Source organism: Hemiscyllium ocellatum, chromosome 13, assembly GCF_020745735.1.
Source record: "Hemiscyllium ocellatum isolate sHemOce1 chromosome 13, sHemOce1.pat.X.cur, whole genome shotgun sequence".
Lineage (NCBI taxonomy): Eukaryota > Metazoa > Chordata > Chondrichthyes > Orectolobiformes > Hemiscylliidae > Hemiscyllium > Hemiscyllium ocellatum.
Window position 1 is genome coordinate 33,268,084 of NC_083413.1, and position 16,301 is coordinate 33,284,384.

Consider the following 16,301-nt stretch of genomic DNA (forward strand, 5'->3'; position numbering starts at 1 on the left):
TTCTGAGGAAGGGTCACTGGATCTGAAATGTTAACTCTGATTTCTCTGAACACATGCTATCAGACCTGCTGAGCTTTTCCAGCAATTTCTGCTTTTGTTTCTATCATTCTTTCATTTTTACTAAAGATATTGACATTAGGAATACTCCTGTATCTTTGTTTACTGAAGCTAGGAGGCATAGAAAAGGGACACCAGGGACATTGAGCAACTCAAAAACCTTAGCAGCTAGCTACCATTATCCCCTCTATAAGGAGAACAGAATTAAGTGTTTCTGACCCTCGGTGATCCAACAATAGTGCTGTGGAAGCTAGAAAAGAAGCCATCACTGACACTTCTGGCAGAATAGCCATGACTGGTGATAATAATTCAAACATCTAGAAAGTCATTGGAACGGTATTAAGTCATTTTCCACTAAAATTTCACTTCCATGCTCTCTATGACAGAAATTGTTTCAGGTGCCTGGATCTCATCTGATCTGCCATCTTCTAGATTCATAAGAATTATGATGGTCTGCCACCATCAAAGAATTCTGCCTTCAAAAACAGCCACTTCACAAAGATCCTGTAGGAAAATGGCACCCTAAGAGAGTTGGCATATCAGCCAGAGAGCATCAAAATGATAACTGTAAGAGATATTCATATCAGTTTTGTGATAGACTATTTCTCACTTAGTTTCTTGGTCAGAAAGAATATCACTATTGTTGGAAAAAAAGCATGTTGTTGAAGCTTTTTGTCTTGCATCTATCAGATCAAGGCAAGGGCTCCAAATTTCAAAGGAACAACAATTTATATTACTTGAGAAAAGTGGACTGATTGGTTAACCATTCAACTCTGATTGGTCGAGGCAGTGCCATGAAGAATCCAAAGATCCAACTAGCCACAAAAAGATATGACCCTCTCTCACTAGTATCCTCACATACGGATGAGGAAGGATACCAGTTTGACTGAGACAATACATCCATCCTAGGACAAGCCAAACAAAGACGAGAATTTCTAGACATATGGCATTCCAGCCAGAACTCTATCAATAAACACATCGTGTTAGACCCCATCTATCACCACCTGAGAAAAAGAACAGGAAATTAATTCACCACCGGAAATAACATCACCACAGGAAATGACATCACCAACCCAAAGAAACCCAAACATACAAATAGAAAGCAGGAATTTTCAGCATTGCTTCGCATGAGGTCCACTGAAGATGTTACCTAGTAAGATAACAAAACATTTGGAAATGAACCTTTCAGCTCAGCGAGCAAACCTACATCCAAAACATTATTACATATATTTGTGCTCTGAAAGCATCCTATTTAAAAGCAGGGCACATGGATTCTGGACCCATTGGTATTGGAACGTGAGGAAGGTGGCACTGCTGCCATTTCTCAACTGTTGAGCTCAGGATCAGAAGTCTCAATTCATTGTTTAATGTCCATCTGGATGATCTTATCTAATATAGTGCATATAGGTAGGGAGTAAGCTATTGTTGGCATGTATTGTAAAGTGGTGCTACAGACTCAAGCAGAAGACCTAGCAGCAGACCAAGAAAAACAGAAAACATAAAATAACAGAGGTTCAATGTCTGAGAGTCATATAACATGGAAATAGACCCTTGGGTCCAACTCATCCATGTCAACCAAATCTCCCAAACCTAACTAATCCCATTTGCCAGTGTTTGGCCTATATCCCTCTAAACCTTTCCTATTCATGCATCTGTCCAAATATCTTATATGTTGTAATTGTACCTGCGTTTACCACTTTCTCTGGCAGTTCATTTCACATATGAACCACCTTGAGAGAGAAACAGTTGTCCTTCAGGTCCCTTTTAAATCTTTCTCCTCTCACCTTAAAATTGTGCCCCCTAATTCTGATCTCCCCTACTCCAGGGAAAAGACCATTGTTATTCACTTTATTTATGCCCTCATGATTTTATAAACCTCTGTAAGGTCATCCTCAACCTCCTACACTCCAGTGAAATAAGTCCCAACTTATCCAGCATCTCTTTCTAGCTCAAACCCTCCAGTCCCATTAACATCCTCATAAATCTTTTCTGCACCCTCTCCAATTTAATAACATCCTTCCTATAGAAATGAGTTCCAAGAGAGCAGAATTCATACTTCACTTTCCTCAGGAGTGACTTAAGAGCTGATAATCTAGTTGGTGATATACAACACAGGACTCAAAGGGATGACAAGGAAAAAATGAACAGGGAAAAAATGAACAGAAGTAAGAAAATCATTTGCATCCCAGAAGCTGCAAAGCTTCTTCTTTCCTTAAGATGAGAGGACAGAGGTTGCAATCTCTGTCTTACATTATGGGTATTATTTTGTTTTGAAAATGCTTGAAGTTGGCATCTTTAGGCACTGTGAGAATCTCTCAAACCCCAGATGTCAACAGGTAGATCACAATGGTGATAATGACAGGTGCATGTGCCAAGCAATATTAATGGAGCAGATTCAGCATTGAAATCATTCAGTATGGAATTATACTCTGATGGAACATGGGCATAGTGCTTAATTTGTAACCATTTAACCATAGAAGCAGGCACATCAGACCCTGCAAGCCACAACATTTAGGCTAGTATTCTCTGTGATTGTCATTCTGCATTGGGAATGTCTGAATGCAGAATTAGACCTAATGTGCATTTAATGTTGGAATGAGAGAATAAAAAAAATATACTCACCATAGGTTTCTGTGGTAATGCGACGTTGTGCATATGTTGCTAAGCCCTCACTCAGCCACATTTCTTCCCATGTGGCATTGGTAACTGCATTTCCAAACCAACTGTGTGCGATCTCATGGATAACATCAATAATGAGAAATTCATCACTTTCCAAAATACAGGAAATAATGAAAGTCAAACAGGGGTTTTCCATTGCGACAATTGGAAAAGAGGGAGGAAGGAAAACAACATCATACCTGAAAAAAAGATACTTACGCTTAAAATACACATTCTACAAAATCTAATTTTTTTTTTACACATTCAAACAACTTACATCATCTTTTTCAAAGCAATTCCTGACATCATCTTTCTCAAAGGTGAGCATGTAAAAAGAATCAATGTAAATGCACTTCTCTAAACAGAAGAGGAAGGAGACAGAAAGCATTAAACTACAGACCTGTTGGCCTAACATCTGTCATAGGGAGAATACTGGAAACTGCCATTCAGGAGGTTATAGCAGATTCAATCCGCAGTGTACACTGGAAATAATCAATTCAGGCTTGGTAGTGCTAATGTGGTTTCTACATTGCCATGTGAAAGGGGGATAACAAATTCAACAGAGTTTTCCTTTTTAACTTTTAACCATGACTCAGAGATTCCTGCTAGAAAGTTACTTACAAAGGATAAGATCATACTATCCAGTGAAGCTTGCACAGTTGAACATTCTGCTAAAACTCACCGATTGGTCTCAAGGGCAGCATGACCACATAAATTTGGAACTAAAGAGTTTTCCAGCACCCCGGAACTATACCTCAGCCTTAAATATTGGCTCCATGAAAGAAGGGGCAGAAAAAAAATACAAATGATGAAATTATTTTTCTATATGTTTATATCAAAGCTGCTCTTCAGTGAGACAAACCCCAGCAAACAGCACAAAATCACTTGGTGAAGCAGCATCAGATTAGTAGAAACAGGAACATTTCTAGGATTACAAAATGAGTGAGGCCTATTGCAGCTATGCCAAAGAGCTGATTGGGTATGAAGGGCTGGACAGTCTTTGTTTCACAGAAACTCTAATCCTAATGCTGTCAGCCTATACAAATGAGGGAACTGTGTGAATTGTGAAGCAAATTTATTGTTATATGTATAACTTTTCACCTAACCTTACTGACTACAACCAAGCTTCATATTAGCAGCGAAATGTGTATTTTCTGTAATTCAAAATCTATCTTCATGAGCATTTTATAAAGTATATTTAATGGAACTCTTCTGCACTTTTGTAAATTATTTGACAGAGAGTATAATTTGTTGACTTCAGGAAATAGGCAGTTTTAACAAATACTCATTTCCATGCTGACTCACCACAAGGGAAATGTCCTGCTTCACTTAATCATCCAGCTAAGAATTTTATTTAATTGAACTATAAAAGTTCACGTGGCAAGCAGCTTTTGTACTCAAACCAATGACCATCTGATCAGGAAGTCAACTGTGCTATTGCTTCAGTATTGCTAAAACCCCAGCCATCACACATTATTCCTACATTAGCTACTTTTTAATTTTTATGATGTAATTTGTTTACAATATTCATAATAACTTGGAGGAAGGAAGTAAATGGACTGTACACAAATTTGCAGACAACACAAAAATACATGGAAAGGCAAGTTGTGAGAGAAGTACATACAGTTTACAGCGAAATATTGACAGGTTAATTAAGCAGACAAAAAGTTGGCAAATGAAGTACATGAGGAAAATGTGAAGTTGCTCATTTTAGAAGGGAGAACAAAAAAAATTATTATTTTAATGGACAGAAATTGTAGAAAGCTGTACACAAAATGGTCTTGGGGATATTTGTACATGGAACACAGAAAGCTAGCACACAGGTGCGGCAGGTAATCAGGAAGGCTCATGGAATTTTGGCCCTTACTTCAAGGCGGTTGGAATATAAGAATAAGGAAGGCTTACTGCAATGGTATAAGTTGTCGGTGAGACCACATCTGGAGTTTGGTGGGCAGTTTTGGTCCACTTATTTAAGGAAAAGTAAAATTTCATTGCAGGTTGGGACTATACGCATTGGAATTTGGAACAATCTTGATAGGCTAAATGTTGAGTGGATGCTTCCCCTCATGGGAGAGTCTTTGACCAGAGAGCATAGTCTCAGAATAAAGGCTAATTTAAGACTGACATAAAGAGGAATTTCTTCTCTTAGTGGGTTAAGAGTCTTTGGAACTCCTTGCCACACAGAGCTGTGGGAGCAGTCCTTGTGTACAGTTGAGGCTGAGACAGATAGATTCTTGATAGTAGAGGATTCAAAGGCTATAAGGAAAAGTCAGGACAGTGGGTGTAAGGAACATTGGATCAACCATGAGCTATTAAATGGTGGAGCAAGCTCGAGATGTCAAACGGCCTACTTCTGTTCCTATTTCTTATGATCTTAATACAACAATTTTCCACAAGACAAAAATCAGATGACTTCCTTACAGAAATTCCTACTACTATTTTGAAACTACTTTTCAGAAAGTGCATGGGAAGTGCTCAATTTGATTCATTTATCTTTGTTCTTTGTTGGGAAGCAGCACAATTACTGTTCATTGTTCATAAATCACTACAAAATATTGGCTAGTTTATAATCATCAATTTGAGATATAGGAAAGAGAGAAAATATTCCCTGCTATCTGCACTTGAAGGCAAATGTACCAGTTTCCGTCAGACATTCTCTATTCCCAGATCGAATGCTAAACCACATTCAAACTTTGAGTGTTTTCCTTTATTACCTTTCCCACATATATGGCCCAAACAGATTCTCTGCAGCACTTAGCCACCGTTCCACAGTGCCATTCAGTTTTGCGGTTGCAATTTTTAATAAACAAGGTTCAGCCCAAACTCTGCTTCTGTACAAGTATATAAAAAAGTAAATAATTAGAAAATAAAGCCCAAGGACATATTTAACAAAGGAACAGGCATTCTGAATAGAGAGATATTGGGAACGAGGAACTTAAACCAATGTTCAAACATAAATTAAAGCACTATTGCAGAATGACATTAATCAAGACCCGAATCTTGAATGGTACAGAAGGACCAGAGTCTGGGGGAAAAATGGGAGGGGTGGCTCTGTTAAATAATAATTGTCTTAAACAACAGAGAGAAATGACTTAAGTTTAAGAAAGCAAGATACAGAAACAATTAGGTAGAAATCAGAAATGATAAAGCCACGAGGTCACTGATAGGAATGGTGCACAGGCACCTAACAGTAATCACACTGCAGGGTGGAGCATAAAAGGAAAAAATGATGAAAACCTGTCAGAAAGGCATGACAACAAACATGCAAGATTCTAATCTACATATCAACTAGAAATGTCAGAGGAGCAAAGGTAGCCTAGACGAGGAGTTCGTAGAATGTTTTCAGGATAGTTTCTTATGTTTTGGATCAGAGTAGAGGGTAGGCTTTGGTAAAGCTGGTATCATGCAACACAATAAGATTAACTCATGATCTTAAAGGGAAGGAGCCCTTTGGGAGTAGCAGTCATGATATATGATTATATTTTACATTCAGTTTGAGAGAGAGAAGAGTTAAGCCTGAGGCTACTTGATAAAAATTAAATGAAGTCTAGATTAGAGTGGTGCTGGAAAAGCACAGCAGGTCAAGCAGCATCCTGCTCCTCAGATGCTGCCTGAGCTGCTATGCTTTTCCAGCACCACTCTACTCTAGACTCTGATTTCCAGTATCCGCAGTCCTCACTTTTGCCTGAAAATGAAAGCATTTGCGAGGACATGAAAGCAAAGCTAGCTAAAGTCCACTGGCAAAGCAGGTTAAAGGATAGGTCAAATAGTGATGTAATGAAAGCGATTCGTTCAAAGTGAATACTTCAGAATATAGAAAGTAGATACATTCCAAAGAATAATAAAAATTCTAAGGGACAAACCCACCATCAGTGGTTATCATGAAACGTTAAAGAAAGTAACAAACATAGCAGAAAAGCACAATTGTATAAAGACTGTTAGCAGGTCAGAAGATTGAACAGAATATGAAAAGCAGAAAACCACCGACGAAATTAATGAGAGGAAAGTCAAAGTACGTGAGAAAACAAGCGAGAAATATGTAAACAGATAACTAAGTGTTTTAATAACTATTTTAAAAATAAATGAATTAAAAAATAATCTATTGGTCCTTTAGAAAATGGGACTAGAAAATTAATTATGGAAAATAAGGAAATGGCAGATGAATTAAAGAAACATTTTGCACCAACCTTCAATATGAAGAATACAAGTAACATCCCAGAAGCATTGCTAAATTTGGAAATGAAAGGTGGAGGGAAATTCAGGAAAATCACAATTAACAGAGAAATAGTGTTGAGTTAATTGTTTCCGACCTATGCTGAGATAGTTGAAGCATTGACTTTTATTTTCCAAAATTTTTCTTTCAGGGATGGTTGCACTTTCCTGGAAGATAGCAAATGTAACTCCTTTATTTAAAGAGCGACGGGGGCAGGAGGCAGGAAACTATAAGCCAATTATCTTAACATCTGTTATTTATAACAGGGCATTTAGAAACACTTAAAGTTATCAGATGGTGTTCACATGGTTTTGTGAAAGGGAAATCATATTTGACCATCAAATGGAGTTCTTTGAGAAGTTCAGATATGTGACACATAAAGAAGAATAACTGGATGTGTTGTACTTAGAATTAGATTCTTAGAATGGTAAAGTGCATTTCAAAGATTATTGCAAAAATTAAAACTCGTGATGTAAGGAATATACTGCCATCGCTAAACGATTATCAGGAAGCAGAGAGTAGGCATAAATAGGTCTTTATCAAGGTGTAACAAGTGGTGCGCTGCCAAGATTGGTTTTAGGACCTCAATTGTTTACTATTTATATGTACAACTTAGATGAAGGGACAGTAGATACGGTTGCCAAACTTGTTGAAGATTCAAGGACAGATAGGAAAATAATTTGTAAAGAGGACATAAAGAATGAATAAAGGGACATAGATTAATTATTGGGCAAAGTGAGCAAGCAAGGATGTGACAAACAGACTATAACATAGGAAAATGTAAAATTGTCCGTTTTGGCAGGAACGATGTAAAAGAAGAATATTATCTCAATGATGAGAGTTTGAAGAATTTGGAGATGCAGGTGAATCTGACTGCCCTTGCACATGAATCACAGAAGGACAGCAAACAGGTACCTCAAGTAAATAGGAAAGCAAATAGAATATTATTTACCACAAGGGGAACTGAATACAAATGTAGGGAAGTTATGCTTCAGTTATACAGAACTCTAATATTATTGCATTTATGTAGGTTGGTAGGAGTTCAGAGAAGGTTTACCAGATTAATACCTGGAATGAGCACGTTTTCTTGGAAGGAAAGGATGGGCAGGCCAGACTTCTATCCACTGGAGTTTGAAAGAGTAAGAGATGACTTGATTAAAATATAGGAGATCCTTAGGGGTCTTAACAGAGTAGATGGGGAGAGGATGCTTCTTCTTATGGAAGATGCTAGAATTAGGAGTCACTGTTTAAAAATTAGGGCTCCCTCATTTAAAACAAAGATTAGATCAACTTTTTCCTCAGAGGGTCATGATTTTTTGAACTCTTCCTAAAAAAGGTAGTTGGAGGCAGCATTCTTGAATTCTTTTTAAGGCAGTTGTAAGTGGATTCTTGTTAAGCAAGGGGGTGAAAGGTGATCAAGGACAGGTCAGAGTGCGGATTTTAGTTTACAATCAGATCAGCCACGATCTTATCGAATGGCGGAGAAGGCTAGAGGGGCTGATACTTGTTCGATGTTCTAACATACATTTTAAATCCAGAGCTCTTTAGCAAATTTAAGACTCCATAAACTAGCTACATTTTCTTTTTGGAGAAAGTGAGGACTGCAGGTGCTGGAGATCAGAGTTGAGAGTGTGGTGTTGCAAAAACACAGCAGGTCAGGCAGCATCCGAGAAGCAGGAGAATCGGCGTTTCAGGCATAAGCCCTTCATCATTTTTTTTTTGAAGGTTTCAATTTATGTGGTGCAGTATTGCTGCAGTTCTGTCTAAATGGCTCAGTGAGAAGTAATTTTTCTTTAGTCAGAAATTCGTGCAGGCAATCCTCATTCCTGTATTTCTGCACAGTACCTAGACTGACCCATCATTGCAAACCAAGGAAATTAGTGTACATGTACTTTGCATTTGATTAGTGCACAGACTGGTCTTCCATCAGATTTACCTCATGCTACTCAAGAGATGTAAGCACTTTGGGAAACCTGTCAAAGGATCTGTTGGCATCCTGCACACAAACAAGGACCTTCTTTATATTGTGGAAGCTCTATTTGTTGGACTTTTAGCCTCATCACAAGGAACTGCAATAGCAAGTGGCCAGATAAGTGGCAAATTCAAGTATACCATGTACTTGCAATTGAAGGTTGTGGGAAAATGGAAATTGGTGGTCAGTGAGGTTGCAGTTTGGGCTCAGGATAGGCCTTGGTGGTTGCAGTCAGGGGTCAGAGTGGGAAGTAGGGGAATGGGGATGTCTCATGGAGGTTATGGTCCAAAATGAGTGGAGATGGGAGGAAATGGTACTGGTTTCAGACAACAATGTGGAATTGATAATGTGACATCAAGAACAAGTTTCAGAGGAAACATCTGAGCACCAGAAATGATTAATGATCAGGACCACAGGAGAGTCAGGACATGACTGGATTTTGGAATCTTGGGACAAAGAATGCAGACAATCCTGCTAAATTCTGAATTAATTTCCAAATATTATGCAAAGTTTGGAGCTATTTTCACAAAGTCATCCAGCGTCAGCTTGGGTAAAAATCAATGTTGTAAGAAAGATGCAAGGATAAAGGAACAGGAGTGGAGTATTTAAACTTATTCCAACTTTCAATGAGATCACAGCTGATTTGCGATGTAACTCCTTTGCCTACATTCCCCTAATACCTTTGATTAACAAAAATCCATCTGATACAGTTTAAAACTAAGTTATTATGCATTAATTGTTGTTTGCAGAAGAAACTTCAACCTTTACTAAAAATTGAAAGAATCGCAGATGCTGTAAATCAGAAACAAAAACAAAAATTGCTAGAAAAGCTCAGCAGGTCTGGCAGTATGTGGTGGAGAGAAATCAGAGTTAACGTTTGGCTCAACTGACCCTTCCTCAGTTCAGAGCTTTTCCAGCAATTTCTGTTTTTGTTTCAAACTTCTATTGCCCTTTACATGATCAGGCTTTGCATTTGTGCTGACCCAAAATGATGCACATCCAGTCAGAAGTATATTCATACTTGCTGCTGAAAAAATCAGCACCACATGGCTTAATTTAAACTGCATTAATTGGCAAGAATTATGTTGATCTATCCATACCAACAACTATGCATCTATAAGGAACTCTTCCAAAAGAAAAACTAGGCAAATTGTATTGATCAGCACTAACCCCTTCTCCTACCACTGGCTCACAGCCCAGAGCTTTTGTTTTTGATTGCTCTGCTACAATAATCCTTCTTTATGGGAGATTTTTATCAGTTTGTTATTTCTATCCCTCAGGAAATTAAATAAAACAAGGGAAATTACTAGCTTAAAGCAATACATTGTGATTGGCAATGTTGTCTCAATAAATCCAGCTGTTTCAGGTTTTGCATATTTTGCTCAGGAATAGAAATGGGTAAAGGGATTACATTTAGTTATACAGCATAATAATTAGGATAGGATATTAAATCCATTTTATTGTCACAGAAGTGCTTACCGTGGACCTATATCTGCAGAGATCAAATCTCCTGCTACAAGTGCTAACAGGTAAGCAGGAACCGGATACTCCATTTGGAATCTGTATATATTCTCTTGCTCATCAAATGTGCTCCGAGTTGCACTCATCAGCACTCTAATACCAGGTGGAACCTAAGAAACGAAACAGAATAAATGAACAAAAATGCTGGTTTCAGACTCTACGGTTTTTATGAAATTAAGGAGTCTAGAAAAGCAAAATACAAAAGCAATTTAATGGCATGCAGGTCAGCAATATGAAACACTTAGAAAACTTAGCCAAATAGTGTCTCTTAAATCAACGTTCTAAATTAGGGCAATATTACAAGAATAGAGCACACATTAAACTGTGTTGATCATCAGAACATGCATAATAAAGGGCCACACTAACCAACTAAGAGCAATTTAGACATTATGAAGCAAAGAAATATTTGACACAGCAAATGAAAGGTCATTACACTTGGGGAATAGTCAAATCACAGCCTTAAGTGCAAGAATCAAGAAAGCTGGCACATGCATACTCAGTCTGGAACATGAGATTCTATGGCAACAGATATTTTAACATATTTTTGAGATCTTGGTATATATGTTTATGCTGGCCTCATCACTGTACCCCCTCTCAACTCTAAATATGATGTTAACCCACAACAAATTTCACATTTTCAGCTGTACATCCATCAGTTTTTATGTGCCAACTTTCAATGCCCATAAGTAATATTTAAAAAAGAGCTTCATTTAAATCAACTGTGTACCATTTTGGACTAATTGTATTTTCTGCTTTTTGAAGGTCAGCTACTGGCTCAGTCTGTATTATAAACATGACTATTTTCAGTTGCTGGACTTTGCAGTCTCAATCTCTAACAGTTACACTTGGCATTAGAGTAAAAAAAATGGCGCTGGAAAAGCACAGCAGAGAAGCAAGAGATTTGACGTTTCAGGCATAAGCCCTTCATCAGCCCTGATGCTGCTTGGTAGCTGCCTAACCTGCTCTGTTTTTCAGTGCCACACTTTTTGACTCTGATCTCCAACATTTGCAGTCCTCACTTTCTCCTAGTTAAACCAGGCATATTGAATTGTTGATAAAATATAGCAGTATTCCATGAGTGAAAGGAAGATGATTCCTTTAACAGTCAACAAGGAACAGACACAATTTCAGAAATGGCAGGATAGTTTCTGAACTTCCTGCCTAGATGTAAAATGGGTAAATAAAAACTGAAAATGCTGAGAATCGCTTGGTTCTGAAGAAGTGTCTTTCGACTCCTAATGTTAACTCTGTTATTCTCTCCAGACTTATTAAACTTTTCGAGAATTTTTTGTTTTTATTTCAGACATGTAGCATCCATGATATAGTTGGTTCTGCTATATCACATGTTTCTTCAACACGAATTGGCTTTAATGCGATTGAAGAATTTAGTTATTTGTAGAATGCAACTTTCCTTACTGTATTGGCTATAACGCGATTAGTTTAAATGGCGCAGCTATTACACGATTTTCTTATAACGTGAGAGTGCGCATGAACAGAATTATCGTGTTATATCAGAACCAACTGTATTTTATTTGAGTTTAAAACTGGGATTATGGTCAATTGCCTGTTATACAAATCACCTGGATTTCATATCTGATCCTTCCCCATCATTTGAGGGATTAATGTGTCCAGCACTTTGTTGGTTACAGCGCTCAAGTGCCAGCTACAAGTTGAAATTTCAGAACATAGATCATCCACTTCTTTGTACAAAATTGTATATGTTCCCTGAACAATTTAGATGAAACCTTTTTGTAAAATAGCATAACTGTAGTTTTAACTTATGCAATAAGCCATGAAGCACAATCAAACGGAACTGTTAAAACATCTGTTCATTAATTTGTGTTATGTCCACAGGTAGGCCCTTGGCTCATTGCCTTTTTGTGTTTCATGCTGAGCTCAGTGGTATTTTCTTGACAGTGATATTTGCAATTACCTTTCTTTGTCAGAGGCAAAACAGAAAGCAAGTCCCAAGTTTCCCTTGACTAGAACAGAAATTGAACCTGCACTGTTGGTATTATTGTGAATCATATACTAGCCATCTAGCCAACTGAGTTAACCAGTACCTAAATAAAAAAAATTCTAAAGTAAAATTACACAGATTGTTCATTCAGTGGGAGGAGAACATTGGACTTGGTTGTCAAGAGGAAAGGAAAATAATATGAGCTTGACATGTACAAAATCTCGAAAGCAAATTGGGAATCCAAACAGCCTATGACTTCCTTATAGATTCCCCTGCAAGTGTGTTTTGAATCTGAGCACATGTTATCACCAACATTCCAGTGCAGTGAACCCATGAGAATCTTAACATCTAGACAATCTGGATGCCCTCGACCCAGCTGACTTACAGCTCATTAGTTTTAAAGAATATCTTAGATGTTCACTTCCATGGAAAAATGAATCATGTGGTTGTTACATCCAGGTAAAAATATTGATTAGCAATTCAGCAGAACCCAACTTCTTTTTATCTTAGTACTCATGGTGTCTCCAATGTTGGCACACAGCTGCTTCCATGGTCTCCAAATGTAAATATCTTGCCCCTTCTTTCCAGTAAAAACATCTGGATCCCCTTTAAACTCTAACATTCAAACCATGCAGGTCTGCTGTCAGGCAGACTGCAAAGATCTTCATTCTATCTAAAATGAAGATACAGTCCTCAAAGTCAACAATCCTATAAACCTAATTAACCTAAAAAAAGTTACTGTTTTACACAATTTGTTCTTAGTTTTACGAAATACTTCTAACTTATATCAAAGTTAAATACAAAATAAATGACAGATTGGAAACAGTTAAAATAGTTGGAGTCAGGAGGTTGACTGTCAATCAGGCTGAAGAGCTGGAAATGTAAACTGAGAAAATACTTATTGCAAAGTTAACAGAATATATACATATATATTAAAACTCCAAGTATTAATAAACTAAAACAAAAACAGAATATTGCAAAAAATAAGATTTGTGCAAGATTTATAATCATCTAAGTTTTGTTATTTCTCATCTGTTTGATTGCTTGTTGCAGCTCTTTCATTGATGGTGACTCAGCCACGGATTGTCCTTCTGAGCTCACTCTCTCAGCGGAGCAGGTAAGGGCTGTTTGGCTGCGGCTGCTTGAAGGCTCGGTGACGTTTGTTTAACAGTTTAAATTTGAAAATTTTTTTTAAAAAGCGCGGAGCCGACCCGGAAGCTGGTGTAACCCAAGCTTACCTGGGTAAGTTTTTTTCTATAAAGGCGCGCAAGAGAGGAACCCAAGGCACTACAGAGGTAGTGCCTCCCACCCGCACTCCTCCTCTAACCTAATAATAAGACCCGCTGTGGTAAGAAGGTAAGTGCTGCATTTTGCTTATTCTAGTGTTTAGACCTAGTTTTTTTTTTAAAGGTTATTTTTACAGGGCTGGCAGTGAAGGCAGTGCAATGTTCCTCTTGCAGCATGTTTGAGGTGAGGGATGCCATGGTAGTCCCTGCTGATTACACTTGCAGGAAGTGCACCCATCACCAGCTCCTCCAAGACCGTGTTAGGGAACTGGAGCTGGAGTTGGATGAACTTGGGATCATTCGGGAGGCAGAGGGGGTCATAGATCGGAGCTTTAGGGAAGTGGCAACTCTAAAGATTGCAGACAGATGGGTGACAGTGAGGGGGACTGGGAGGAAGCAGCCAGTGCAGGGACCCCCTGCGGCCATTCCCCTCAAGAGCAAGTATACCGTTTTGGATACTTGGGGGGGGAACGACTTACCAGGGGTAAGCAATGGGGTTCAGGCCTCTGCCACGGAGCCTATCCCCGTTGCTCAGAAGGGAAGGGTGGACAAGAGCAGAGCAATAGTTATTGGAGACTCGATAGTTCGGGGCACAGATAAGTGGTTTTGTGGGGGCGAGAGAGACTCACGTTTGGTATGTTGCCTCCCAGGTGCAAGGGTACGTGATGTCTCTGATCGTGTTTTCTGGGTCCTTAAGGGGGAGGAGGAGCAGCCCGAAGTTGTGGTCCACATTGGCACCAACGACATAGGTAGGAAGAGGGATGAGGATGTTAAGCAGGCTTTCAGGGAGCTAGGTTGGAAGCTCAGAGTTAGAACAAACAGAGTTGTTGTCTCTGGTTTGTTACCCGTGCCACGTGATAGAGAGTCGAGGAATAGGGAGAGAGAGCAGTTAAATGCGTGGGTACAGGGATGGTGCAGGAGGGAGGGATTCCAGTTTCTGGATAACTGGGGTTCTTTCTGGGGAAGGTGGGACCTCTATAAACAGGATGGTCTACACCTGAACCTGAGGAGCACCAGTATCCTTGGGGGGAGGCTTGCTAGTGCTCTTTGGGGGTTAAACTAACTCTGCAGGGGCATGGGAACCTAGACTGTAGCTTTAGAGTGCAGGATCTGGAGTGTAGGGAGGTTAGGAACATGGCATCAATCTCGAAGGAGGGTGCCTGTAAACAGGAAGGTGGCTTGAAGTGTGTATACTTCAATGTGAGAAGTATACGAAATAAGGTAGGTGAACTTGCAGCGTGGGTTGGTACTTGGGAGTTCGATGTTGTGGCTATTACGGAGACATGGGTAGAACAGGGACAGGATTGGTTGTTGCAGGTTCCAGGGTTTAAATGTTTTAGTAGGGTCAGAGGTGGGGGTAAAAGAGGGGGAGGTATGGCATTGCTCGTCAAAGATAGTATTACAGCAGTGGAAAGGACAATGGATGAAGACTGGCCATCTGAGGTAGTTTGGGCTGAGCTTAGAAATAGGAAAGGTGAGGTCACCCTGTTAGGAGTTTTCTACAGGCCTCCTAATAGTCCTAGAGACGTAGAAGAAAGGATTGCGAGGATGATTCAGGAGAAGAGTGAAAGTAATAGGGTGGTTGTTATGGGGGCTTTAACTTTCCAGATATTGACTGGGAAAGCTATAGCTCGAGTACGTTAGATGGGTCGGTGTTTGTCCAATGTGTGCAGGAGGGTTTCCTGACACAATATGTAGACAGGCCAACAAGAGGTGAGGCCATACTGGATTTGGTTCTGGATAACGAACCAGGCCAGGTGTTAGAATTGGAGGTAGGTGAGCACTTTGGGGACAGTGACCACAATTCGGTGACTTTTACTCTAGTGATGGAGAGGGATAAGTGTGCACTACAGGGCAAGAGTTATAGCTGGTGGCAGGGAAATTGGGATGCGTGGCTTGGAAAAGTAGGCTTCAAGGGAAGGGTGCAATCGATATGTGGAGCTTGTTCAAGGAGCAACTATTGAGTGTCCTTGATAAGTATGTACCTGTCAGGCTGGGAGGAAAGGGTCGTGTGAGGGAGCCGTGGTTTAACAAGGAATTGGAATCCCTTGTTAAAGGGAAGAGGACGGCCTATGTAAAGATGAGGCGTGAAGGTTCAATTTGGGCGATTGAGAGTTATAAGGTAGCCAGGAAGGATCTAAAGAGAGGGCTAAGAGCAGCAAGGAGGGGACATGAAAAGTCCTTGGTTAGTAGGATTAGGGAAATCCCAAAGGCTTTCTATAGGTATGTCAGGAATAAAAGAATGACTAGGGTAGGAATAAGTCCAGTCAAGGATAGTAGTGGGAAGTTGCGTGTGGAGGCTGAAGAAATTGAGGAGATACTGAATGAATACTTTTCGTCAGTATTCACTCAGGAACAGGACATTGTTGCCGATGTGAATATTGAGTCACAATTAATTAGAATGGATGGCTTTGAGGTATGTAGGGAAGAGGTTTTGGAAATTCTGGAAAGAGTGAAAATAGATGAGTCCCCTGGGCCTGATGGCATTTATCCTAGGATTCTCTGGGAAGAAAGGGAGGAGATTGCAGAGCCATTGGCCTTGACTTTTATGTCCTCGTTGTCTACAGGAATAGTGCTAGAAGACTGGAGGATAGCAAATGTGATTCCCTTGTTCAAGAAGGGGAGTAGGGATAA

General features: G+C 39.4%; 1 protein-coding gene across 3 annotated transcripts in view; it reads right to left on the reverse strand.

The window, feature by feature from the left end:
* The window catches only part of rnpepl1 (arginyl aminopeptidase like 1), a 72,051-nt gene that overhangs the window by 17,145 nt on the left and 38,605 nt on the right, over positions 1-16,301 (reverse strand). For all 3 annotated transcript variants that reach the window (XM_060834726.1, XM_060834727.1, XM_060834725.1), the window contains exons 3-5: positions 10,380-10,531; positions 5,430-5,546; positions 2,680-2,915 (exon numbers count right to left, since the gene is read on the reverse strand). In XM_060834726.1, coding sequence (XP_060690709.1) covers positions 2,680-2,915; positions 5,430-5,546; positions 10,380-10,531 — 505 coding nt within the window. The remainder of the gene's footprint in view (positions 1-2,679; positions 2,916-5,429; positions 5,547-10,379; positions 10,532-16,301) is intronic.